Source organism: Canis lupus, chromosome 17 (assembly GCF_048164855.1).
Source record: "Canis lupus baileyi chromosome 17, mCanLup2.hap1, whole genome shotgun sequence".
In the NCBI taxonomy this organism is placed as follows: Eukaryota; Metazoa; Chordata; class Mammalia; order Carnivora; family Canidae; genus Canis; species Canis lupus.
Window position 1 is genome coordinate 39227977 of NC_132854.1, and position 27521 is coordinate 39255497.

The 27521-nt window shown below is 37.4% G+C and overlaps 1 protein-coding gene across 6 annotated transcripts in view; it reads left to right on the forward strand.

Annotated features, from left to right (window-relative positions):
• The first annotated feature begins 715 nt into the window (after positions 1-715).
• PCDH9 (protocadherin 9) overlaps positions 716-27521 on the forward strand; it is an 885615-nt gene continuing 858809 nt past the window's right edge. For all 6 annotated transcript variants that reach the window (XM_072782836.1, XM_072782839.1, XM_072782837.1 and 3 more), the window contains exons 1-2: positions 716-1302; positions 2522-5692. In XM_072782836.1, the coding sequence (XP_072638937.1) occupies positions 2657-5692 (3036 nt within the window). In that variant the 5' untranslated portion in view covers positions 716-1302; positions 2522-2656. The remainder of the gene's footprint in view (positions 1303-2521; positions 5693-27521) is intronic.

Sequence of the window (27521 nt, forward strand, 5' to 3'; positions counted from 1 at the left end):
CCTTCTCGCCAGGGCTCCCGCCGGCAGAGCCTCCGGGTGCGGTGCTGGGCACCTGGTCTGATCCACGCTCTCCCGCCCGGGGTGCGGGGGGGGGGGGTGACGGTGCAAACCGCGAGCCTGCCAGCACGCTGTGCACTGCGGTTGGCTCGCTCCCTTCTTTGCATTTTGGTCCCTCCGTGGAGCAAAGGCGAGTGCGAAACGTGCGCCCGCGTCGGCGCACCCCCACCCCCACCCCCACCCCTCCCCATCCTCCTCCCCCGGGCCGCCCACCGCGCTGCGGGAGGCTCCCCGGGTCCTCGCCTGCGCTCCCCCGCCAGCCTCCCGCGCCGCCCCGGCTCGCCCCCGCCACCCGGGCTCCGCGGGGCTCGGCCCCGCGCGGCGCACAGCAGCAGCCCCCCCCGTCCGCGCCCCTGCAGCCCGGCTCGCGGAGGAGCCCCGGCGCTCCCCTCCCGGGCCGGCCCCTGCTGGGCATGCTCAGTGCGCCTCCGGGAGCCCGGCTCTCCCGCGGCCGGGATCGGTTCTCCGGGTTTTCGCGGCTGCCGAGGGGCGCGGAGGAGGGGGGAGGCTGGAGACAGTCGGAGCCTTGTTCCTCGCCCCCTCCCCGCCGCCGGCTGCGGCCGCCCGCACCGCAAGATGCGGGCCAATCAGGGCCCGGGGGCGGGGCCCGGGAGTCACGCCCTCCCTCCGGGCTTATTGAGAGTTCCACCAAGAAATTCAGTTCAGAGAGGAGAGGAGAGAGGAGAGGAGAGGAGAGGAGAGGAGAGGGGCAGAGGGGAAGGGAGGCGGAGAGCGTGCGCGGCGGCAGGGAGCGCCTCGGTCCCCGAAGCACGGAACACATCACCCAGCAGGAATTTTTCAGGCGACTGTCATCCCGGAGAGCAGCCAGAGAATCGCCGCCACCCCAACTCTGACGTTTCCTGCAAGAAGTTAGGAGACTTGAGCAGTCCTGACATCGGAGGGGAATGGTATGCTTGACGCCGCGGAAAATCCCCCAGAGCTGAAGAAGTGCCACTGGATGGTGTGTGTGCGTGTGTCTGTGCGTGTTAAATACCACAAGAGCCCGGACCCCGTGGGTACTAGAGACGAAATGTGGAGAGAATGACTAACGACAAATCTGTGAATTTGTTCTCCGGAGTTGCTAATTTGCCAGCCCGAAGCAACACATTTTACGAGGAGGAGACGTCTTGCTGCTTCTGATTTCTCCCCAAACTGGTGCTACCAGATGCATGGCTTTCTATGTGTTGGAACAAATCATCCCTAACTGCAGCATACCGGGAAAGGGGAAAGGTTGAGGCAACTAACGTAAGTGTAAAGTTTCGCATGCACAATTGTAAATTTTGTGTTTAGACATGTCCTCGGTGTGGACGAGGGGTGTTTGTAATTGGGCAGGCGGTTGGGGCACAGCTCACCTACTAGGCTGTATCTGCATCCCTACCTGCATCACTCTGCTGGAACTAATCGCGGGCATCAGCTACCGTGCAGCCTAATGCAGATAAGATTAGAGCCTGGGAACTGACCGGTTCTACTCAAGTAGGTAGCTGCCTGGAGGCTTGCACCCATCTAGATTGCAGTTAGGGGAGCATCTAAGCAGAAGCCTTTTTACCTGCGTTTAGTGGGTTGCAGTATTTACGTGTGGCAGATGTTACTAATATTATAACCGGGGATCAGGGTTAAGAAACTGCATTTTTTTTTCCCCCTGTCTTTTACGCTCAGTAGAAAATATTGTGCTGTTACATGGAAATGTTAGCTGCGTTTCACTTACATCTCAACACTCTCTTCCACATCTAGGATAAGGAATCCTGTATTATACATTTTTAAAAGTTTCGTGTGTTTCTTAATCCAAATGGGGAGAATTTGGCAATATGGAGAAATGAGAGCAAGGTCTGGGCAGGAGATTTGAAGTCTTGGTAATTGTGCTTTTAGGCAATGAGGATATGTAGTGGCCGGTGACTATTGCTTCTGATGCTGCAGCAGCATGTCCGGATGCTTGTTTCCCAGTAAGATGGGATTAGAAGGCAGTTGAGGAACTGGGGGCAGAGAAAAAAGATAGTCTTTTTAGAAGGAAGAGATGACTCAGTGTAACAGAGAAGAAAACATCACATTTGACATGTGACAAAGCAATTAGCAGGAACCATAGCTAAATACTTAGTGTTTTTCACTTGTACCTAAAAAAACTAAGGGAGGTGGATTAGGAGCCAGGAGGCGGGTAAGACAGGGGGAGGGGAAGAAGAGAACAAGAATGCATGTTTTGAATTAAACAGTGTCCTGAAAAACAGTGTGGGTGAATACAGGTAAAAATAGCAGCTGTCCTTAATTCAGAAGTAGATTAATCTCATCTTCTCTGGGCAAATGCAACAAGCAGTGGATATTTAGTGTTTTCATCCACAGAGTTAACTTGCAAACAGTGGCAGAGCAAACTGCCATGTTTACTAATGTGCAGTGGAAAATGTGTTGTGATATTTCATGACTGTGTGTTTTTGTTTACTGAAGAATAATATTGTCTATACGATTGTGTTGACAGTGGCTGTCTCCAAATAAGCGATGAGATGTAATGCATCCTCCAGTCCATGCACGCTTCCTCTTGCAGTCCGTGCATCATTCCTCAGTGGAAACCTTTAAACCCTAAAATCCAGGAAAAGAAAATAAATACATTATCATGGACCTGAGGGATTTTTACCTGTTGGCTGCTCTGATTGCCTGTTTAAGGCTGGATTCCGCAATAGCTCAAGAACTTATTTACACTATTAGAGAGGAATTGCCTGAAAATGTGCCCATAGGAAACATACCAAAGGATCTGAACATTTCTCACATCAACGCTGCCACAGGGACCAGTGCCAGCCTTGTCTACAGACTGGTTTCTAAAGCTGGGGATGCCCCTCTGGTGAAAGTGTCCAGTAGCACTGGGGAAATTTTCACAACCTCCAACAGAATAGACAGAGAAAAACTCTGTGCTGGAGCCTCTTATGCTGAGGAGAATGAGTGTTTCTTTGAACTTGAGGTAGTGATCCTCCCCAATGATTTCTTCAGGCTGATCAAAATAAAAATAATTGTCAAGGATACCAATGATAATGCCCCCATGTTTCCATCTCCTGTCATCAATATTTCCATTCCAGAAAACACTTTGATCAACAGCCGCTTTCCAATTCCATCAGCAACAGATCCTGACACAGGCTTCAATGGTGTACAGCATTATGAATTGTTAAATGGGCAGAGTGTTTTTGGACTGGATATCGTGGAAACTCCGGAGGGAGAGAAGTGGCCACAATTGATTGTTCAGCAAAACTTGGACAGAGAACAGAAAGATACCTATGTGATGAAAATCAAAGTAGAGGATGGAGGCACTCCACAGAAATCCAGCACGGCCATACTGCAGGTCACAGTAAGTGATGTAAATGACAACAGGCCAGTGTTTAAAGAGGGTCAAGTGGAGGTGCATATCCCAGAGAATGCTCCTGTAGGCACCTCTGTGATTCAGCTCCACGCCACTGATGCAGATATAGGCAGTAATGCTGAAATCCGATACATTTTTGGTGCCCAGGTCGCCCCTGCAACCAAAAGACTCTTTGCTTTAAATAATACTACTGGGCTGATTACAGTTCAGAGGTCCTTAGATCGAGAGGAGACAGCCATTCACAAAGTGACAGTGCTGGCTAGTGATGGCAGCTCCACACCCGCTCGAGCAACGGTTACCATCAATGTCACTGATGTAAATGATAACCCTCCTAACATAGACCTCAGGTACATTATAAGTCCCATCAATGGCACGGTGTATTTATCTGAGAAAGATCCTGTCAATACAAAGATTGCCCTCATTACAGTTTCAGATAAGGACACAGATGTGAATGGCAAAGTGATCTGTTTTATTGAAAGAGAGGTCCCATTTCATTTGAAGGCAGTATACGACAACCAGTATTTGTTAGAGACCTCCTCTTTGTTGGACTATGAGGGCACCAAAGAATTCAGCTTTAAAATTGTTGCCTCTGATTCTGGGAAGCCCAGTTTAAATCAGACTGCCCTGGTAAGGGTTAAGCTTGAGGACGAAAATGACAACCCACCAATTTTCAACCAGCCTGTAATTGAGCTGTCAGTTTCTGAAAACAACCGACGTGGGTTATACTTAACAACTATTAGTGCCACAGATGAAGACAGTGGGAAAAATGCGGACATTGTTTATCAGCTTGGACCGAATGCCTCCTTCTTTGATCTGGACCGAAAGACAGGAGTTTTGACAGCCTCCAGAGTCTTTGACAGAGAAGAACAAGAACGGTTCATTTTTACAGTAACTGCCAGGGACAATGGGACCCCTCCCCTCCAAAGCCAAGCGGCTGTGATAGTTACTGTTCTGGATGAGAATGACAATAGCCCCAAGTTTACTCATAATCATTTTCAATTTTTTGTGTCTGAGAATCTGCCAAAGTATAGTACTGTGGGGGTAATCACAGTGACAGATGCAGATGCTGGAGAGAATAAAGCTGTGACTCTTTCCATTCTGAATGACAATGATAATTTTGTGTTGGATCCCTATTCTGGAGTCATAAAGTCAAATGTCTCGTTTGATAGAGAGCAGCAGAGTTCCTACACTTTTGATGTCAAAGCCACTGATGGAGGACAACCGCCCCGCTCTTCTACTGCAAAAGTAACCATCAATGTCATGGATGTCAATGACAATAGCCCAGTTGTCATTTCTCCACCTTCCAACACTTCTTTTAAGTTGGTGCCCCTCTCAGCCATTCCTGGCTCTGTGGTAGCAGAAGTTTTTGCGGTGGACATCGACACTGGGATGAACGCCGAACTTAAGTACACGATTGTGAGTGGGAACAACAAAGGCTTGTTTCGGATCGATCCAGTAACAGGTAACATCACCCTGGAAGAAAAACCGGCACCCACTGATGTGGGCTTGCACCGTTTGGTGGTCAACATAAGTGACCTGGGATACCCTAAGTCTTTGCACACACTCGTGCTTGTTTTTCTTTACGTTAATGACACTGCTGGGAATGCCTCCTATATCTATGACTTGATTCGCAGGACTATGGAGACCCCACTGGACAGGAACATAGGGGACAGTAGCCAACCCTATCAAAATGAGGACTATCTCACCATCATGATCGCCATCGTCGCAGGCGCCATGGTGGTCATAGTCGTGATCTTCGTGACCGTCCTGGTGCGCTGTCGCCATGCGTCAAGGTTCAAAGCAGCTCAGAGGAGCAAGCAAGGTGCTGAATGGATGTCCCCAAACCAGGAGAACAAACAAAACAAGAAAAAGAAAAGGAAGAAAAGAAAGTCTCCCAAGAGCTCTCTTTTGAACTTTGTTACAATCGAAGAGTCCAAACCTGATGATGCAGTTCACGAACCTATCAATGGGACAATAAGCCTGCCGGCTGAGCTGGAGGAGCAAAGTATAGGAAGATTTGACTGGGGCCCGGCCCCTCCAACAACCTTCAAGCCTAACAGCCCTGACCTGGCCAAGCACTACAAATCTGCTTCTCCACAGCCTGCTTTTCATCTTAAACCAGACACTCCAGTTTCTGTGAAAAAGCATCATGTGATTCAGGAGCTCCCGTTGGACAACACCTTTGTCGGGGGTTGTGACACCCTTTCCAAACGCTCTTCCACTAGTTCAGATCACTTCAGTGCCTCAGAGTGCAGTTCCCAAGGAGGCTTCAAGACAAAGGGCCCCTTACACACCAGACAGGTAAACGAGCACTTTTACTGGTCTATAAGTACTGCATACAAGTGCCCAGTCAACCAGTATTAACGTGCCAGTGTGTCTATTGTTTTGGTCTAACTTTAGCTTAGTTATAAAGAGGGAAAAAAAACTTGACCCCTTTTCTGTTCCTCTGGGGCTCAGTCAAGAATTTTTAGAACAGCTTTGAAATTTCTGAGTTCTGAGAATTATTTAACCTCCCAGTTTCCTTCAAATGGCAAAAGATGAAAAGAGGAAGTAATTCCAAAAATGTCCCAAGATAATGTTTGCTGAAGAAGAAAACCTGTCCTGATATGCCAAATTCTGCTCCGGGGGTTTCCAAATTGACTGCTTCAAGATTTTCACGTTACCTTTTGATCTAAAGAGTCACCTTCAAATCCCAAGTTTTAAATGACGTTTGAAGGTCTGACTGTAATTATTTTGGAGCTGTGGTTGCTAAAGGGGTTAATTTTTTTTTAGTCTCTAAACAAGATAGTAGATTATTAAATGTACATCAGCTGTGAAGCACATGATTGTCGATAGATTGCAACGAAGCCATATAGGAAGCCTTCTCTTTGATTTCAGATGATTTCATTGTAATACAGCAAATCGGGTATTGACTAGAAAGGTTGGCAAATTGTCCATAATGGCCAAATTACTCTTTCAAGAAAAAAAAAAATAGAAGGAATGCTTTCTCCCTGATATAACCAATTTATATAGAAAAGAATGAATCCATTGTAAATATTCTCCCATCTTAGTAATGCATAAGTGATCTGTCATAACTCATTTTAAACTGTGAAATATGCCATATGAAGAGGGATTAAGAGGCTGAGAAACTCATATTTCAACCAAATCCAGAATTAGTTTTTCTTAGGTCTAATAATTCCTTGTTAATAAAGATTTAAATGCAGCGCTGTCTAATTTATTTCACTGGTGCTTGTCTATTGCCATGAAATTTGAGTGTCAGTAATAGCCTGTAGATGGCACTAGGGTATCATGTCGCTTGTGCTGGCCAGGTGCCAATCCCGCAGTAGCAAGGAAGGGGGGGGCGGGGAGGGAAGGATCAAGCTGGTACTACAACCAAAGATACCTTTTATTTAATGATAGTTGCTCTGGAGCAACTAGCATTTAAATTCATTTGCTTGCTCTTTTGCGATTAGCTCTCATCACACCAACTTTCTAGGATTTCATAACCCAAGTTCTATCCTTGTTGTTGGTATTGAGTCCACCTATGGTGATGGCCCATCTGAATTTGTTAGAAATAAGGAACATGTAGATTTCAGAAAACCAAGTCAAGCAAAATAAATTTGCAGAGTAGTTTTGACAGTTGTTGATTGGTATTTGAAAACTTGAGAGTTTTTCCTTTCTTATGTTGGGGGGGTAGCGGGAGGTAGAATGTTTTATTGAAACTCTATTTCCCTCCTACCTACCATCTTAATGTTTATTGCTCTGGAGTGACTTTAAGGTTTTGTGGCAATAGATACTTATAAAAATAATTTTGACAGTGGATCACATAGATATTCCCAGAACACTAAGCATAATGCCTGTGATTACTCGACTAAAATTTCTATTTTTTAAAGTAAAAGATTATTAGATACCTAGAGCATTTTAAAAGTACATATACTTAGGGCTAGAGTGCGCAGAATGAAAGGAATTTAAATAAGTCTGAATAGAAACTCTAGAGGAGAATGTGAGATTATTCGATAGAAGTTGTAGTTGGAAAGATGTATTTTTATGTTAAATTCCTCAGCTTTTCAAGAAAGGATGGTGTTTTAAAATTTAGGAAATTTCCGAGCTTAGTAAAGGTTTATAAAAGTTGGTAAATAGATAATCATGTTGAGTAATATGAAGCTAAGTGGATTTAAATATGAATTTGCTGTTAATGAAAAGAAAGAAAATGGCTTTTTAAATTTACCTGTAATGTGAAGGTCACTCACAATACACTGATATTTTATGATTTGATTTGCATAGAATCTTAAGAAAAGCGAACATGATTTAAACTTTTCACATAAAATCTGAAATTTGTCTTCCGAAAGGATATACTGACATTCTTCCGACATCATCTTTCTTTTCATGTAAATGTGGTGTGTGTTAGCATTGACGTACAGGCCCACTTTTTCTGACTTCGCAAAAGTTGAAACTATATGCAGTACAGTGACATAAATGTTAAGTGCATTTCAGCAAATTATGGAAAAGATATTTTGTTGAGGCTTAGTCATAAGAGTATTTGTATGATGTAATCTTTAAAATAGGATGCTGACTAATTCTCTAACTGGAACTAAAGTGCGTTTTAGACATTCCTTGAGACCATGTGTCACTGTGCAGTTCTCATTGTAGGCACTTTGATGTTCAGACATAGCTATAATTCACTATTATGATAAAGAGCTATTGAAATGGCTTTGCTTATACCTTTTAGAAGTTTTCATGCTGAGAAAGAAAAAGTGCCATGTTAGAGAAAAGGAATTTTGGAAGTAAGGAGAAGTGATGGTGATAGCAATATGTACAATTTTAGTATAAAAGAGGCATATTTTCTATGAATGAGGAACACAAATTATATACTATCCTTTTAGTTTTCTTTTTTTAACTGAACCACATGAGCGTTATCTGAAGATGTTCTAGTTAAGCTAAAATAAAAATTCTTTTTTTAGCTCCTTCACTTCCACTCGTGGCTTTTATACAAAAATGTGCTCCCGAAGCTACACAATTTTGAAAAAGTAGGGTTTATTACAACAAAAAAGCTTTCAAAGGAATTTATAAACATATAATCTGTGAAGATTTTTAGTTGAGTGGGCACAGTGCTGTTAAGAGGAATACTTTTTCACTTAATGGTGCTAGGTGATGTGTGAATAAAATATAAGACTCTTGAGTAAAGCTTTACCAAATTTAAATATCATTAATTTGTATTGTCTGTACAATGAAAACATGAAGTCTGACTCTTGAACCATAAGTTTGCTTATAGTGCATTGGTTCTTATTTTGTCTTCTATTCACCTGCTGTTTTGCCTTGTGTGACCCCGCAAAGAACGTTGTAAACCACACTCCTCACCCACTTTGTTTCACTAAGCTTTCATTTTCCTCGAATATAGCAAATATGTCACTGGATTTTCTACCAGTTGTTTCACATGAATTTTTGGAAGTACCCTTAGCATTCACAGATTGAGTGAAATGTCCCTTTAAAAAAAAAAAAAAGCAGGATCATATTTTGATATTTATTCACAAATAAGCAAAGTTCACTCTTACAGGATTAAGAGGATGACAGCATAATTAATTCTGGTAAGGCTTTCAGTGATAAAGCTCATTGGTGTATTTTACTAAAAGGGAAATATATTCTTAATGGATATGATTTTTGTAATGTATGACATTAAGTTTTCACATGTTAAAGTGTCTCAGAATCACGTGGAGGGTTTCTTAAAACACGGGTTGTTGGACCCCACTCCCAGAGGTTCTGAGTCAGCGCCATTGGGTTAAACCCCCAGTGGCACTGAAAATCTACACTGCTGACAAGATCCTAGGCCATGTGGATGCTACTAGCCCAGGGACCATACTTTGAGAACCACTGCCTCAGCATATTGGAATCAGAAACCTCAGCTCCCTTCCCTATCAGATGATCATTTCCAGAGTACCTGTTTGTGTACAGTCCAGCTCTCGGCTCACTTATTGACAGCTGTTTTATTGTAGCTGGAGGGGCTTTACAGTAAGCTGTTTATTGCTATTTCCCAATCCGGTTGACAGCATTTGGGGAATTAATTTTCTTGGCCCCAGTGTGGTTTTTTGTGGGGGTATGAATGAAAATGTTTGTTGTTGTTGTTGTTGTTGTTGTTGTTTTTTAAGTGACCTATTTACATTTGACAACTTCTTCCAGTAATAACACAATCTGTGAGTGTTGTACTAGAGTTTGGTTCTGGGTAAACAGTCATGTTTAATTTTCTAAATGAAATGCTTATTTTAGAGTTTAAACATCCTGACTTTCACTGTTCTCAACTGAGAGTATTGGCTCCTATATACATCTGTGTATATATTGAAGAAATTGTACATTGAAAACGTGTATGCATGCTATACTCAAGTATATACATATACTTGTGCTGTGTAAAGGGAGTTGCTCCTATTCCCAATCATTTAGAGATACTATGCTATATTTATGATTACTTTTCATTTTTGAGTAATCCCACTACAGCCACTAAAATGCTATGTCATGTAAAAGGCTCAAGACAGTCATAGAATTGCTATTTAGAAGAGTGAAAAAATGCAATTGAAAGTGAAGGGAGCAAATCTTAACTAATGTGAGGCTAGTAAAAAACTTGGGAGTTACTTTACTAAATTTTGCAGTGTATCGTGACAGTTGAACACAGTGGCATGTGGAGAAAAATTGCTCCCCCCCAAAGCAAGTTATATTTAAAGTGCTGTCAGTTGTGATTTTTATTTCTACTCCTTCCCTTTGGCTAAGTGCCCTGTGATCATGAAGTCAGTTATGAGGCAAAGGATACCCAGACCCCTTGGACTGATTCAGGAATTTGAAATGAGGATGGCCCATCTATTCAAACTGGCCACCTTTCTTCTTGGGTTTGTGGGACAAATACTTGATTTTTTTTTTTTCAAATTGATACAGCTAAGTTATAAAATTCAAGGTGTAATTTTAGTATTCATTGCTAATAACCTTAAAGAGAGTAAAAATAAAAGTTGCCATCATATTAAGCATAGATGTGTCTTCTGATTACTGAATATGTGTTAACATAGAGAAAATAATTTCTGTAGTTAAAATATTACCTACTAAATTTTGCAGTTATTTCTATATATAGGAACACTAAACTGATGTTCCTTTAATTTCAAATGAGTCATCCTTATGGTGTCACAGAACAGGCGTTAGCATCATTAAAATTACTTTGCAAGTATTGTACTTGTAATAATGTGTTATATTCTTATGGTATATACATAGTCTTATTAAATATTTCAAGCTATAATGCATCTTCTCGTAATAGCACAAATTGAAATATATGTGAAATAATAAAATAGAATTTGGATTTAATGAAAAACCTCAAACCTAAAATCACATTTCCTTATAACTAATTGTGAATTAGTTTGACTCTTGAACTTTCATTTTTCATGTTGACATACATGAGATGTGTGTACACTATGCCCCCCAAAATTGGCCTCTGAATTATTTTTCCTATTAGATTACATGACAGTACTGAGGTATGAAAATGAGACCTGTAAATTATTTTCTCAGAAGCTCTGTTTCCACAGTTTTATTTTGTTATTCAGATTTTTTTAAATTTCTGATTGTGTTTTGGTTAGGTAGGAATGCAGAAATCCCCCAAATGCTAAAAACTACAGTGGTCATATTGGTCCAGAGGTAGCAGATCAAGTGTTCATAGGATCGAGGGCCATGTCAACTATCCTTCTCTTTTTCAGTACTTTCTCAGTTTGGCTGTGGCAGAGTCGAACTCTTAGCTTGCATACTGTTACAGACCAAAACAAAACTGAGTTTGATGGATTATTTACCACTTTCACTTAAAATCCCTGTGGTAAGCGTTCTCTGAATTTAGGGTGGTGTTTTCTTGATGGATATCCTCTATTCAAACTAGTCTCCTGCTAATATTTTTTTTCTCCTGCTAATATTAACAAACCAGTTAATATCTTATATAGTCGAGGTAGTTGGAAACTAAGAATTAGTTAACATGGATTTTTAAAGTTTGGCTTTTTTGAAAGCTGATTTGATGTTTAATATCTTTTCCAGAATTTTATATACCAGGGCCCTAAAGTTTGCGTGTGTTTTTTTTTTTTTTGTTGTTGTTGTTGTTGTTTTGTTTTGTTTTTTAACTATGACTCTAATCACAGGCCAGATGTTAGTGAGAATTTGAGAATGCAAATCAGCAAGGGGCTTACTCTGAAGTCTTCAGTATCTGGAGGCAGAGTAGTTCAATAACTAATGATGCTAAAGTGATAAATTCTTTGTAAGTTAGGATCCCTCAAATCTGCATTAGATCACAGAGGAAAATCTGAATGTAGAAAGGAGATCTCTCATGTAAAGACTCTGCTATTTAAGATTTCATCAGTTATTTCAGATAGCTGTTCAATCTGTCAAACATTTCATTTGGAAAGGAACACATGCTTTTTACCTTTGTTTGATACAAACCTATTGGGCTGTCAGTCATCAGAAACATAGAACAAGAAAGACATATTACTATGATTGACATTTTGGTTTTGATTTATATTCTTTTTTCCCTAAGCCAAGATTGATTAAAATGGAAATTCCTAAGTAAAACAACTACCCTTCCTTAACAGTGAAGAATGATGGCAGGAACAAGCTGGGAAAACAACCCATATTTAATCTCTCACTCATATTTTTGTCCTCTAGACAGTTTGTATCCTATAGACAAGAACGGTAGCAGAACTAGTAGACTGTTCCAAGCCGTAATATGACTTTAAGGCATTCAAAACTTGAAGTCATTCATTAGGGATGTGTTTTTACATACATATCTATTATTTAAATGGCATGTGAAAATATTTCCCCTGATCTTTAACAGTCTGATTGATTACAGCGCCATCAGCACATAACACTTTAAAATGATGGACTTGGAGCCACCTGTACTGCTGGGGGTGGCGAAGATATAAGCATGGTCTTTGAGGCATATTTGATTAATTCTTTCTAGTCGTTTTACGCTCATTATTCCGGAATTCCTTGAGAAAACAAGTGAAATTAACTTACCTTTTCTTAAAAGGAGTCTACCACAACCTCACCACTCATTAATTTATATAGATTTTTTAATTATATGGGCTGCAGGGAGATGGAAATTTGGCCTATTTGCCATGTTTGTATAATATCGTGTATTTTAACATTCCTCCACCGCTTGTCTTTCTATCTGACCATCTCTGCCTTTTAGTGTTGCACTGCCTGCGAATATCCAGTCTCTGGCCTTTTTCAGTCTGTTAGCAGTTGATTAAGAAATACTCTAATCCCTTCCAGGATATTGAGAAACTAATGGGTTGCAGAGTATTTGGGTCTTTAAGCTTCAATTGTAAATGCTATGAAGAATTGTCATTGAGCTGATATTTGCATATATCTCTCCCAGTGCTAGTTACTCTGCCTCCTTTTTTTGTCCTCCTAATCTTCAGCTTTCATTCTAAGAATATTTATTTTGGTCGGAAATAAGCATGCCAGTGATAGAAATTTGGGATTCACCTCCAAATGAATGCCATCACAGACAGGGAAGTTCTGGCACATTTTGCATAGATCTGTATGAACACAGTGAACCCTTCATAAGCTCTTAGATTGCAGGAAATCAGTGCTGAAAATTAAGTGGGGTTTTAAAGATTTGCAAAGTAGAGAGCTTTGTATAATGCCGGTATCGCAGGTGCCTATTAAATATGAAGTAAAGGCTTTGTAATACAACTAGCTAACACATTTCCCCTCCGCATTAGAGTGATTTATAGCCTGGGGAATTAGTCTTGCCTATTTTTTCCAAATGCAGAAACATTGGAAGTGTCTGAAAGAATAAAAATGCCAAACACATGCCTTAGAATAGACAGATTTGCCTTCTGATGGATCTAATGATGCCAAGTGGACGGTGCAGCCCTGCCCACACTTACCTTCAGCACTTTGGATGCCTGTGGTCTGGCTTTCAACTCTTCCTGAGAAGAAACCCTCAATTGTGTGTGCATAGATTCTCCTCTACATGTAAATCAGATTAAAACCCTAGGTATCCTTAAAACTATAGCATTACCATAATGAAGAGGGCTGGCTACTAAGTGAGTGCTTTGATCCTCCTAGGAATTGATATGGAAACATTTCTCAGGCTGTATTTTTAGAATTCATCTTTGCTCCATTTGTAAATACTGTGTATCCATAGCACAGCATCTAGTTCCAGACATATGTGCATTTCAATACATTTACCTTCATGACAGTGCTCAGTAGAATGCCTTGCAGTTCTTTAATACTTAATGTCTTTGGCCCCGTTAGATATAAATCAGTGGAAATAGCCATGCATATTTTGAAATGATTTTACAAATCCTATATTTTTGCCTACCAGAAAGAGCATATAATCCATGTGCAGTCCACAGTAGGTACAGTGGACTTGCTGAGAATCATCATAGATGATTGATTTTTAAAACAAAAACGTTTTTTGTGCAAGACAATAGCAACCGCAATTCAGTGAATGAGGTTTTTTTCCTCATTAAACAAACCTCAATATGGAAAAGAATGGAAACACAGAAGGATATAGAAAATGAAACCATATCTTTTATAGGAAGAAAATGTCTTCTGCTGACAGGAGTTCTGTAGTAGATGTTTTCTTTGGGAAAAAAAAAAAAATACTGGTGTCTTTTGGATTCGGAGGATATAACCAGTCTGTGCCTCTGTGTGATAGGAGTTGCATGCTGAGGACTTTCAAATACACAGCTACATAGGATTCTGCAGGAAACTTTTTGTAGAAGGTGCAAGTGACAAATGGAGACAAAATGGAGTGAGTTCTGAGTTGTGAGTTGATGCCCTCCTGTGTCATATATTCATGTCATTGAACCAATTTTCACATTGGAAGCCTAGAATCACAATAGCCTTCCTTCTGTTTGTCAGCTGTGAACACACCTGCACTGGCGACTTTTCTTTGCTCCACTTCATGTCATTCACTAGGTGGATTATATTCATTTATGTTACTTAATATACACCTGCTTTCTTAAGTTTCTTGAGAGATTTTTAAATGACGCAGAATTTTTTCTGCACATCTATTCTGCATGTCTGTGTGTTTTGCTCAAGAACATCCGTAAAGTATCAAAACACCCACAATGTGTCCTTTCTTCCTAGAAATAGAAAATCTCGATCTTTTTTTCCTTTGCAATTTTTAAAATTGAGTTTTTCTTACTGATAACCATTTTCAAGGTGAAGAAGTAATGTTAAATTTAACTGTGTGGATTAATGTTCCAATGCATTCCTAATCTTCAAATTTCCAACATAAAAAAGATGTTAGAATTTTTATAAAAATAAATTCTCTTTTTTGCTGCAGAATTGAAATGAGTATCAAAATTACATTAAATTGTAGTAAAAACAGACACAGTCTTTAGGATATTTTAGTTTGACATGAGCTCATTCTTGGTCTTGACAGCAAAATCTTCTGCCAAGCAGTGACGGCAAAATATGTTGAATTCATTGATTGATTTTTAAACATGGTAATAATTAAGCAAAATCATTTTGACACCTCAAGTCTCTGTTTTAGACAATTAAATTCTGCTTTCGCTAAGGTTATTGACTTCTGGATGATACTGGAAGCAACGCTCCTCAGGGTTTAAACTATTCCTGTAGGACCATCTGTTATTGGCAAGGCTGTGCATCCACTCTAGCCAATGCAGTAGCAACCCCAGGCGTATATTCAGGATTGTTCAAAACACGGTCCTCGTTCCTCATGATCCTTCAGTCTCAAGTGGTAACTCAGTTAAGTCAAATACTGCTATATCATAATTTAAAGCTTAATAATTACAGTGCTGTAGGCAAGTTCCTTAAAGTAAGAGATGTATCTTATTTACCTTTCTATTTCCAAGACCAAATCTACAACGATGCCTAAGAGTGAACTTAGTAGGCATTCAGTAAATGTTGGCCTAACCGAGAGAGAGGAGCTGATATTGGCGTTGTACTTTCTGTGTGTATAGCAGTTGCACTGATTTAATCCCCATAACCGTATAAGGAAGATATTCCCTTCTCTCTCAGCTAATGTAGAAACTGAGATTCAGAAAATGTGTTGGGCTTTTTTTTTTTTTTTTTCTTTTTCCAAGTCACATGGCTAAAGCCAATGGCTTTTATTTCCAGGCTACAACCCTACCTTTACTCTAGTATTTCTTCCTTATATGTGGTGGCCTACTTTTACTTGTAAAACACTATTTTTAGGCTATATATGTTTGAAACATTTTCTTCATTAGGGACATATTTTTGTTGCAAAGGTTTGCAAACCATTTATATATATATTTTAAAACCATATTATAAGGCAACTCAGTGCACTCAAAATTATTCTTTACAAATTACCTCCTAGTAAACTAACTCTAGATTACATTAAAATGTGGTAAGTGTATGACACAGAGAAGTTCATCTGTATCCATTGCTGCTGTGACAGAGGCCAAAATGAATAAAATATATGTGGAGAGAGTGAATGTTTGACTTTAGCTGCCGTACATATTTTCCTCTATAACATCTGTGTCCTGATGACAAAAGCTCTAATTAGTTTAAAGAATATTTTGTGGCCGAGGAATCGCCATGCTCTGTGATCTAAGGAATTATGGTCTCTCTGGCACCCCTCTATTCATATTTCTGGAGGTCTAACTTAATCCAGTCCTATGGATGAGCTTGTATAGCTTGTCTTAGACTCTGTAATTTACCATTTTGATTTTTTAACATATATAGTACACCTTTGTATCTTTTATCAGTGTCTTGACTTAATGATTTCTGCATGTACATCAGAGGGAAGCAGAAAATTAGAAAACTGCCAAACTACTGATTCTAATGGAAATAGTTTCCTGTCACATAATCAGATATCTCCAATTTCCATCTTCTCCCTCATTTCTTCCACACCACTATGTCTGCCCATCATAATACCTTTTTAAAAAATATATATTGAGATATAATGGAAAACAAAAGGATGAACTAAAAAAACAATCAGATTCCTTTTTTAAGATTTTATTTATTTGAGAGAGAGAGAGCATGAGCGGGGGAAGGGATAAAGGGAGAAAGAATCTGAAGCAGACTCTGTACTGAGTGGAGAGTCCAATGCTGGGCTCCATCTCACCCACCACAAGATTGTGACCTGAGCCAAAACCAAGAGTGGATGTTTAACTGACTGAGCCACCCAGAACGTCCCAGATTCCTTTTCTTCTAAGCTTTCTCATCAGAAATTTTGACTTGAATCTTTAAATACTTAGATTATTGAATAATTACCTCTAAACTTAGTGATCAATAGATTTACTTTGTTACCTGCTTGATAGGGACAGGTGATTTAGCAGTAAGAAAAAAAGTTGTTACATTAAAGTTCCCTTAATAATCTTTTGAGTCAGCCAGACATCACCTTAGAATCACGTATGAATTCTATAAAAAGAAGCAAAATAATAATTGAATAGTGATTAGAGCAGTGTCTAGCTACTATATTAATTTTAGAAAGATAAATTTGGTGTCTAAAAGAACGCACAGAATAGTTTCTCAAGACTCATATGGGCCTTTGAGACTGTTTGGCCTATTTAATTCTTTTTCCAGCTAAAAAAAACCGAGACCCAAGAAGTAATTTGATATTTGGAGTAGGAAAAATGACTCCATAAACTGCTACTAAAAACTGTGACATTGGGCATTTCATTTAAATATACCAGTCCTAGCTTTCCTTGTCTGTAAAATGAATGTGATCATGCCTAAGCCATAGGTTATCTTGAGATTAAGTGAATGGGTACGTGGACCCCTCTAAATGTTTGGCCTCCAGTAGGCAGACATTAAAAAAAAAAACAAAAACAACAACAACAACAAAAAACCTCACACAAAACAAAACCTATCTGCTCTTCTCTTTTTTTCTGTCCAAGGATATCAGCTTGCCACTGACAGAGGTGCTGATTTCACTTAATGCCTCTTCTCGTAGTTTTGTTCTTGGTGGTTTTTTGGAATCTGAGTTTTATATCTTTTTAATAAGTAAGTTATCTTTGTTAATCTACCTTTGGTTTAGAACACTTTTTGGAAGGCGGGCGGGGGGCGGTTATGTAGGATTTCTGAAAAGTTGATCTTGTAACAACAGCATCAGAATAGTGCCGACAGGATCTTCTGCTTTCTTTTGAATCTTAGTCCCTATTGTTTCCCATTTATATAATTGCTTTGTCTTTCATTTTGAGTGTTTCACCATTTTCTTTCGCATGTTGTATTTAAAATTATTCTGCTTTTAGCATTTGTTATTAATTTACTTCCCTGTTGATTACCCATTGGAGCTCCACCCGTCTGGGGATTTTCACCTTATACATCACTCCTATTACAAAACAACATATAAGAGAGTGAATCTGTTTCACAGTCAGTACTTAACACAGCTGGAGCCATTTGAAACCTGCTGGTTTTTGCTTCCAATTATTCCATAGACTAGAAAGCATCTCTGTTGAAGTAATGACATCCATGGTGTAATCAAACTAGTTAAAATGCCTTGGAGTATATGGATCATATTTCTGGGATTCATCATATGTAAGCCAGAAGCATAAAAATCAATAGATTTTTTCCTTTCTTATTTTAAAGTAATATATATTCACTTATAAGCAAGTTTTTAATGTCTAAATATGCAGCCCTATATTGTTTGAAACTGTAGGTGACGTAATAACATAAATGGGATCCAACAAATGAAAATATAACACGATATGATAGCATCTGAAAAATACCTTTTTTAAATATCCTGGAGTCAGAATCATTGCCTTGTGTTAGACTAGCTGAAATCATCAAGATGAAGTTATTGATTTGGATTTGGAGCAGAATGTAGTGGGGATTTGTTACTAATTCAATTAACTTTATCAACTAAATAAGTAGATTTGGCCAATTTTTAGTTGCTTCATTGTGACTTGGTTGTAGAAATTAAAATTTTAACGTCTTACTGACCTTTACTATCTTCTCAGTGTGATAAAATTGTATTGGCTTTTTGGTTTAGTTCTAATTTTATATACAGACAGTGGCTAAGTAAGAAAAAAAGGACTTTAGAACAAAAACAATATGCAAACTTACTCCTTGTGCTTGGAAAATTTGAATCAAACATAAAACATAGCACATTGGCAGGATTTCCTTTAGAGTACTGATTGTTTTATGCTAAGATGTTCTATCTTACAGCAGTGGGATGGTGAGCAGAGCAGGGACATAGTATGGATGTTACCTTGAGTTATCAGACTTCAAGGAGTTGTAAAGATTATAGCATGGCATATACTAGATGTTCAATAAATTTTACTTAATCCCACCACCAGGGCAAACATGGAGATAATCAGACAAAATGAAGGTGTTAAATGCATTTTAAGTGGCAAGAATCAGACTCTAAAGATTTAGATTTATTGGGGTTTTTTTAGATTTATTGTTTTTTATAAAAAAAATATTTAGTCTTCTCATGGCATCAAGTACATATAAATGTATACTATATATACATAAATAGAAGTCAAGATGACCGCCATTTTATGTTGTCCATTTCAATGATAAACCTCTGTTAACTCTTAGAATAGAGAAGTGATTGTGCATCCCAGGAAGTATATGTAAATTACAGTTCAGATAATGACCAAACACTTATTTTATGAAGAGAATTATATTTTTTGTGCTGCAGTTCTCACATCTCTCCTTCTGTGAACAGAGTCCACTTGATCTTTTTCCTGTAGCTATGTGAGGGACCTTTCCAGGTTGAATTCCTATTTGGGCATAAGCTTTGCAAGTAGACAATTTCTAACCTTTATCACTAGACTACTACACCATGTTATATTTTCCTTAATGGATACTAAAACTTGTTCCAGAATTATATCCTACAGTTTTAAATGTGTATTTTTTTTGAGAATTTTTTAAATCTTTTTAAAAAATACATAACTATGAATTTTTTCTGCCAAAGACCTGTAATAGGATCTACTGATATATGTATGTTAATATTTATTTTTCATTAATTCTGTTATTCAACAGACATCTATTGAGTCACTGCTGTGATCCAGAAACCATATGAGAGAGAAAGATTTTTAAGAAAATAAGACATTGCTTTTGCTTTAAAAGATTCCAGTGGGTTTTAAACACAATACTTTTTTTTTTCTTGGAATTCCCTTATTTAAAATATGAGTTCTCTCTGTTTTAAATTGATGTCATCATTTCTCTGAAATATATTTTTTGAAGTCTTTTTCTTAACTAGTGCCAGAGACTTGATCTTTCAGTAGGGTAATAAAATTCTAAGATCTATTACTCTAATTATAAGAATGCCACATTTAAATTTATCCTTTGGTTAATTTAGAGGGAAATACACTTTTTCATCCTTAAAATCACACGTCTTCTACAGGCAAAGGTGTTAATAAAATATAGTTGTGAGAAAACTTCATTTTTGTAACTATGAGATTAGCATATTTGCTATATTAAAAATCACTTTAAAAACATGGCACACATTGATAATATTGAATAATAACCTAAGTTGAAGAAGACAGTGTCCTCTACAAATGGAGTTCCACTTACACAGGGATCCCCCCCCCTTTTTTTTTAGAGATCCCTTTTTAAAGGGTCATTTTGAATCATGATATTCTGCAAAACAGCCTTCACCCTTTGAAAAGATTTAAGCTTAAATGAAACCTAGATGTTAAACTCTTGCTAGAATAAATGTTTGGTTTAATTGGCTTTTACCTCCAGATGGTTATGAGTTGGGCAAGTCTATTTTCTTATGAATAGTTATCACAATATTTCAAGGAATTAATGCAATGAAATGATGTTGAAAAATTGAGACCTTCATTGTATATTTTGTTCTTAAATTGAGAAACAGTGATATCCTGAAGATTTGGTTTCCTTTAATCACAGAAGAGAATGTCATAAGTGAGCTTTATATTTCAGGCAAGACAGACTATAATATTTTTAACTTTAATCATTTCTAAAACACTAATTTACATATGGATGATGTTTATATGAGCAGGTCATTTCAAAATTCTGACATAGTATTCAAACAGAATTTTTTTTAGAAAAATGGTGCATTTAATGCCTCACCTGCACTTTCTTGTGCAGACCTTTTTTTAAGATAAATTTTTACTGCCAGAAAATGTACTATTTTAAATGCAGTTAGGCTTCAGTGATAACCATCAAGATGGTGCCTACCTCCAAAAAGATCTTTCCAACTGTTCTGTGGATACTTAGGCAACTATCTCTAAGTAATTACTCCAACCTAAATGAGCTACAAAATTGAAACCTTAGGAATGTGTACACCTTAGGAATAAAATGTGTTAATGGCACTTAAATATACTTAATAAAATAATTTGGGAAATGATAAATTTGTTGATATGACCAGGCACATAACTAATGTAATCCATTTTTCAATGTGAAAATATGGACAGTTTGTTAAGCTAATTTAGTACCAAGAAACAGTATACATTAAACTTAGTAAAATAGATACATATAAATAAGGATTGGTATGGAAATCACATGAATGTTACTCTGTTTGCAGTAGCTAGTTTCTACATATGATCGATCAGAAATGTGTCAATCTCATCATTACGGTAATTGTTAACTTGGTGTCTTTACATAGTTTTAATTTATTGTTTACTATGATTTTTGTGACTGTGCATTGCTGTACCAAAGAAAATGAACCAGTAGGGGTTATTAAAATAAATGGATTTTCCTATTTTTAAAACTTTGGTACTTCCTGCTTTCTAATTTTTGGCAACAATCCTATCTATTCAAAAACACTTATACTTTGCTGAAGTTTCACTTAGCATTTTGAGAATTACATTTTCTCATCTGAAAATTATATCATCAAATTCAGCCATTTGTTTTCATTTCTATTAAAAATTGAACTATGACTTTAATTAATACTTAGACATCCTCTTTGGCAGATTTCCTCATATCACCCAATATCTGTCTGGCCTACTTCTTTCTATCATTTGATATATGTTCAAACAGTGCAAATCAATGTTGACATTGACTCATGAAAAACAATTACAAAATAAACCCTATGGTTCAATCTCTCCTGACAATGAACAATTTGCAATATCCCCGTTGTTTGTTTGATCTCTGTTATCATTCTCTTGCCTTAATGTTGATAACAGAGCATTGCCTTTATCTTCTTTGAGGTCTCTGCCTGATTCATTTTCCCTTCTGAGCTAGAAAATTAACTTTTTTTCCTCCTGAATCAGAAAGCACAAAACAGAAGAACTCTAAAAATTTCAAACAGATTATTGGTGTTTATAATTTGATTAGAAAATTATCCAGTTAAAACAGGATGTAGTTACCCTACTTTGATCAATAATACTACTCTGAATTTTTTTCTGTAGTAAAGCATGAAGATGAATTTTAGTATTTTAACTTTTGTGAATATTAGAGATACATAGTTTTGGGGTAATGTGTAAATATAATTTTTGAAAAGTCAAACAGTGGCCATTTAGATTGACAGTGGTGTTTATTTTCAGGATACATCCTGGAAAAGTTAATAAACCTAATGCTTGTTGATTTTATTGGCAGCATGTTTATTCAAACACAAAATAGGGTTAAATAGAAGAAATAATGTAAATAATCAGAACTGTCAATCTATTGCTGAAGGAAAATCAAGTTTGGGATTAAAAAGATTGATTTGCAAATTAACTGAAGTGGCCCCCAAATATACCGCCTAAATGTCAGACAACAAGTGCTATTTGCTTACAGGAACATATACTGGAACTATGTTTTGCCACAACAGAGCAGCCTACCACATTCTCTCCAGAACAGTACAGAAAGGGGACCTTTCAGGATGGTTCTGAAACCTGAACAGTAGCATAGGAATGCTCATTCTAATATCTAATACCTCAATGATTTCTGAACCTCAAATTTGCTTCCATTTATCCTGACTTACTGCACTGTGCTCTGTCATCTTATAAAAACTTTAGGAAAGAACAGTTATATCAGTGTTTCTGCTGGAGGTATTACAAAAAGGCTATTTTTACACTGTAGGTGGATGTGTTTAGGAGTTGACAAAGATGGAGATGTAGTTCCAGAAATGCCACATGTTGGTCACAAGACACTTCTTTTTTGTTTGTTTTTCATATTAAGCAGCCTCATTCAACGCTCACATCTTGAATGTGTAACAGAGATGCCTTTCTTAGCCATATGGCTATGTGGACCTGATACTTAAATTTTTTTCTTCCACGAATATAAGGTCATTTGGAGGTAATTCAAAATAAAATCTCCAAACTATTTAATTTTACTAACCCAGGCAACAGCAAATTATAAAGACTCTAAAAGTAATATAAAGGAAAACAATAAGCCACATAGATTAAGTGTCAAATGAATATCCTGTGATTCTTCCCTAAGAGGCATCTTAGCTATTTTGAGCAGTAATTGATGGAATGAGATGTAAGCAGTCACTGGCAAGGTGGGAAGCTGGACAGGCCAAGTCTTAAAATCCTGTGAGTTTATGGAGCATTGTCAGTATGAGCCATTCTGGGGACAATACAGTGAATCACAGCTATATGATTAATCAAATCAGTCCTCTATTGTAAAAGTACAAAGAGAGTGATGCCCGTTAGCATCTGATTTGGAATTGGATACTTGTATATTAATGAATTTGTGTAGACTGTGCGTTCCAATGTTTTGCCTGGAAAAGAAATTCATTAGGAATCTGGACAAAAGCAACATTAGATAGCCACAATAGAGTTAGAGTAGCCTATACAGAGGAAAAGCTAACGTTAAGAAGAGTAAACTCATTAGTCCTAATAGTATGTTACTGAGGTTGAAACTAATTATTGAGTACTTTAACATGATTAGTCATTACTTTATTACTAAAAGATGTGAACATGCTCTAAGCATATATAAAAGTAACTGGCCAAAATAAACCATACTAATTTCAGCTAAATAGCAAACCGTTTCACAGGAGGAATGGGGGACATTTGGAGCTCTAAAGGAGAAGATCACAATATTCATTTTGGCACCATTATCTCTTTATTTCTGAAATATGTTGAAACTATATTTCCAACACCAGTAATGATAATAACCAACACTGACTTGAGTGTTCACTGTATGCCTGGCATTCTTCTCAACCCTTTCCGTGTATTAACTCCTTAAATGAGAACAGTGACCTTGTGAGTCAGGTACTATTATTAATATCCCTCTTTTATATCTGAGAATAAGTTAAATGATTTGCTTAAGGTCACAGTTCTTGTAGGTGGAGAGTAGTTCAGGACTTGAACTCTCCCAGTGTTCTACCAGAAGCTTTGCTCATAGTTGCTAGGCAATACTGCCTCTCAATTGAACTTTAAGTTGAAAAAATAAAATTGTGATGCATCACTGAGAGTCAGTTGTGCCAAAAATACATTCTTTGTGTGAAGGTAAAAAAGGACAAAGTGTAATGTGTTTTGTTTTTAATCCCTTTGTGTATACATTTTGCCACTGAGCACATGGCATGATGATGCGGCCGTACCTGAGGCATGTGTGGGTTTTTCTGGTTTCCCGTGAACCTTCACAGACAGTACAGAGGAAGAGTGGAAGAGTAGGAAAAGCGTTTATATCTTTTAGGCAGTAGGATTCTGAATACTTTTCACCAACAGTGGATTTTAGCAGTGAATTTAAAACATTCTGCTAATCTCAAAATAGAACCAAGAGTTTTTTGATTATCCTTTTTTAGACTACTCGTATCCGATAAGAAGGGATGTAGAAGAGGGGGAGGTCAAACTGTAAAACTATAGTGATAACAAAAAGATCTCTCTCTTCTGCTCTAGGCTAGAATGATGCTTTCTGGCTTTTTTTAAAAAACTATATTCCAGCCCGTGTTTCTGAATGGGTCAGAAGTACCCACCACCATCCACCTCTGCACAAACTTGCCAGCTAAGATCAGCATGGACCTTCTCCTATTTGTAGTGCACTGTGAGAACACAACCTCACGTCTCTTTAGAAACATGCATATAAGTATTGTTTATTAAATTTTAGCCCTTTCATAAGGTTTTTCAGTTTTATCACCTGCAACCACAAAAATTATCCATTAGTTTTATACAGTTCTATAAACATATCGTATTTTATTACTGGTTTAATGCCTCCTTGCTTAAAACTCTCACAGTAAGTGGTAAACACTTGCCAACCATGTGTTGGACTTTCAACCTCCTCCTTAAGCCTGAGAACTGGAGAGAATGATTTCAGCCCTATAGTCAAATAAAATTTCTTTTTTGTTGAATCTTATAATGGATGCATTACAATAAAACTTCTAGGTGAGAAAGTTGCAGTTTTGAGGTACATTTGAAGGTTAAAATGAATAGCTAAGAGTTACGCATACACAACTTTCCTTATTCCATCTGGCAAAGGAGAGTGATCTTGGAACAACAACATGCTAACCTTTCTGTCCATTGTGTCTAGTGCACGGGGGTCATTAAATAACTTTCATGAATGCTATTCTTATTTAGAACATAAATTCTGTCACATTCCTAAACAATAAAAAATTTATCTCTTTGAACAATTTTTTTGATATGACACAAGCAGATTGACTTACACTTCCAAAACCTGTAGTTTTAAAGCTAAAGTTACATTTTGATTGTGTGGACTCAATTATTATTTAAAGCTTAGTTTGATTTGGGGGCAGTAGCTTTTTCTTGATGACCCTTACTAATAAGCTTTAATTGGCAGAAAAATTTCAATTATTGTAATTAAAGAGCAGAATTGAACATGTTGACCAAAGTAGATTTCATGTTTCTAATTAGGCAACAAGTATTTAGTAAGGGCATACTTTCAGATCACCCATTTGTGAAAGAAACCTAAGTTTACCTGGTAATTTGTCAGTGAACTAGAGTATGGCAAGATTTCATTAGTTTAAATTATTAAGGTAAGATATTGGAAAAACATAATTCTCAGATAGGACTTCAAAGACATACAGGCAAGTTTACTTTGAACTCAATAAAATATGTAAGAATGGAAATCAATTTGCGGTACCGATGTGAGGAATGATTTTTGTATATTTCTTTAAAGAGTCTTTTAAAGAAGTAATCTTTTTTAAAATTATACTGTTTTGATGTTACTCATGTTTAATGAGACCAAACATAAAAGTAAACACTTTTAGTAATCTCTTTTTATCGGGTTCAAGTAGAACACTGCCAACCTGTTTGGTTTTGCGATAGGTTACGGTCTTATGATGGAGTTCCCAGTTGGGGTTTGGAAACTAAAACCCTGGCATACAGACATGGTTGTTTAACATGATGTGTTGCTCCCACTTTCTAGATAACTTAAAATATGGCTGGAGTTCTTCTTATTTAGAAATTTACAAGGCCTTGTGAGAAACAATTTTGCATCGACATTCTCGGTGATAATTTGTAGTGACATTATGCTAGTTGGTTATGATTGTGATAGGCAAGCTTCATCCAAATGGACATTACAGGAGCCAAATTTAATAGTCTTAGTAGTGGACATTTCTGCCTTGAGGAGAGCAGAGGCTCTCCAGCAGGTACTTTGCTTTCTACCTCCACAGTTATGTATTAATATACATCAGTTCACAGAAGTCGTGGAAGGGCACGAGAGGATGAATGGAAATGGACAATATTACAGTAGTGGAGTGAAAGTTCTGTGGTGGTTTTTCTGCATGGATGTGGTAGAAAAGGCACATGGACACCAATTCCCAGCCTTTGAACATTCAGGAAAATGAATTAGCTTTCAAGAAAATAAAATGGGAAGTGAAAAACAGCTATGTAACTTAAGCTGGTATGTTTCTTCTCATTATAAATACTTTTCACAAGTATCAAGAATTGATTCAACAAGGAGACCCAATATTGTATGTAGTATATGATTTTGTCCATTTAATTACAACCACTTTTATCTCTTAAAAACATTCACAGGAAAGGTATGCTTTGCCTGACCACAATAAGAAAGTTAGATATGATGAATATACACAACGAATCTATTCAATCATATACATATTGCTGTAAGAAATATCTGAAGTGAAAAGATTTTTCCATACCTTACCAAAAGTTTTAATAATATTTCAACTACAGCATATTGAAGCCTTCCTTGATTTCAGCTCCCTTTTTGGCTATAAAACTTATCTACGATAGCAATAGAATTATGGCAATATACGGTTGACCCTTGAATGACATGGGATTGAACTGCTCAGGTCCACTTAATGTGAATTTTTTTTTATCAGTACAATACTGTCAACTTATTTTCTCATGATTTTCTTAATATTTTCTTTAGCTTTATTGTAAGAACACAGTATATAATACATATAACATATAGCATATGTGTTAATCAACTGTTTATGTTGTGGGTAAGGCTTCCAGTCAACAGTAGGGTATTAAATTTTGCGGGGAGTCAAAAGTTATACACAGATATTTGACTATGCCCCTAACTCCTGAGTTGTTCAAGCATTAACTGCCTTCTACTACTAAGGCTGTGTATTTTCTCAAGTTATCTGAGAACTTTTTAACCATCTTTATTGCAAATTGATAAAATTACTGTTTTAAAATTACTGTTTTAATTTGGCAAGCTCTGGAACATATTTTTACATAGATTTCTGATGGGTGTGCTAATATTTAGAGTTTTGACAGTATGACTTTTTTTGAGAGGATTAATGCAGCTGCACAACATTACCATAGTAGAGTAAAAATTCTGTTGTGGGTTTTCAACAGTGATGTGATCAAAAAGGCAAATGGACACCCATTTCTAATTAGAGATATCTATTCAATAGATCATTTATTTTCCTTGATTGCATGCATTTGATTTTTTTAAACCACAAAATTGTGTGAAAGCTGTGCACAGTTTGACATAAGTGAACTACAGCAACACGAAAATAATTTACTTGGCATCACTTTTATGGGTCAAGCAATGGATTCTAGCAACTCACGATGTTTTTTAAAGCTTTTAAAAATTACCCCTTATAATAGTAATTATAAAGATGAAAGATCAAGAGTATGCCAAATAATCATAAGGCATTTGAAATGATTATAGATGAGGTTTTGACATACAGAGTGGCATTAAGATAGAAGTATACCGTCAACCGAAATGATGGAGCTCTAGATATAGACAAATAAGATGATTGTTTATAAACTTTCAATAAATTTGATACCTAGGGATATTTGTAGCTTATGAACCCTTATTTATGTTTATTTAACTTAAAAAATTAAGAAAGAGTATTTGAAGTTATTTAGTTTCTAGTATTCTAAGAGAGTGGCTAAGAGACTGGCAATGTCTAACTTAGTGTGAATGT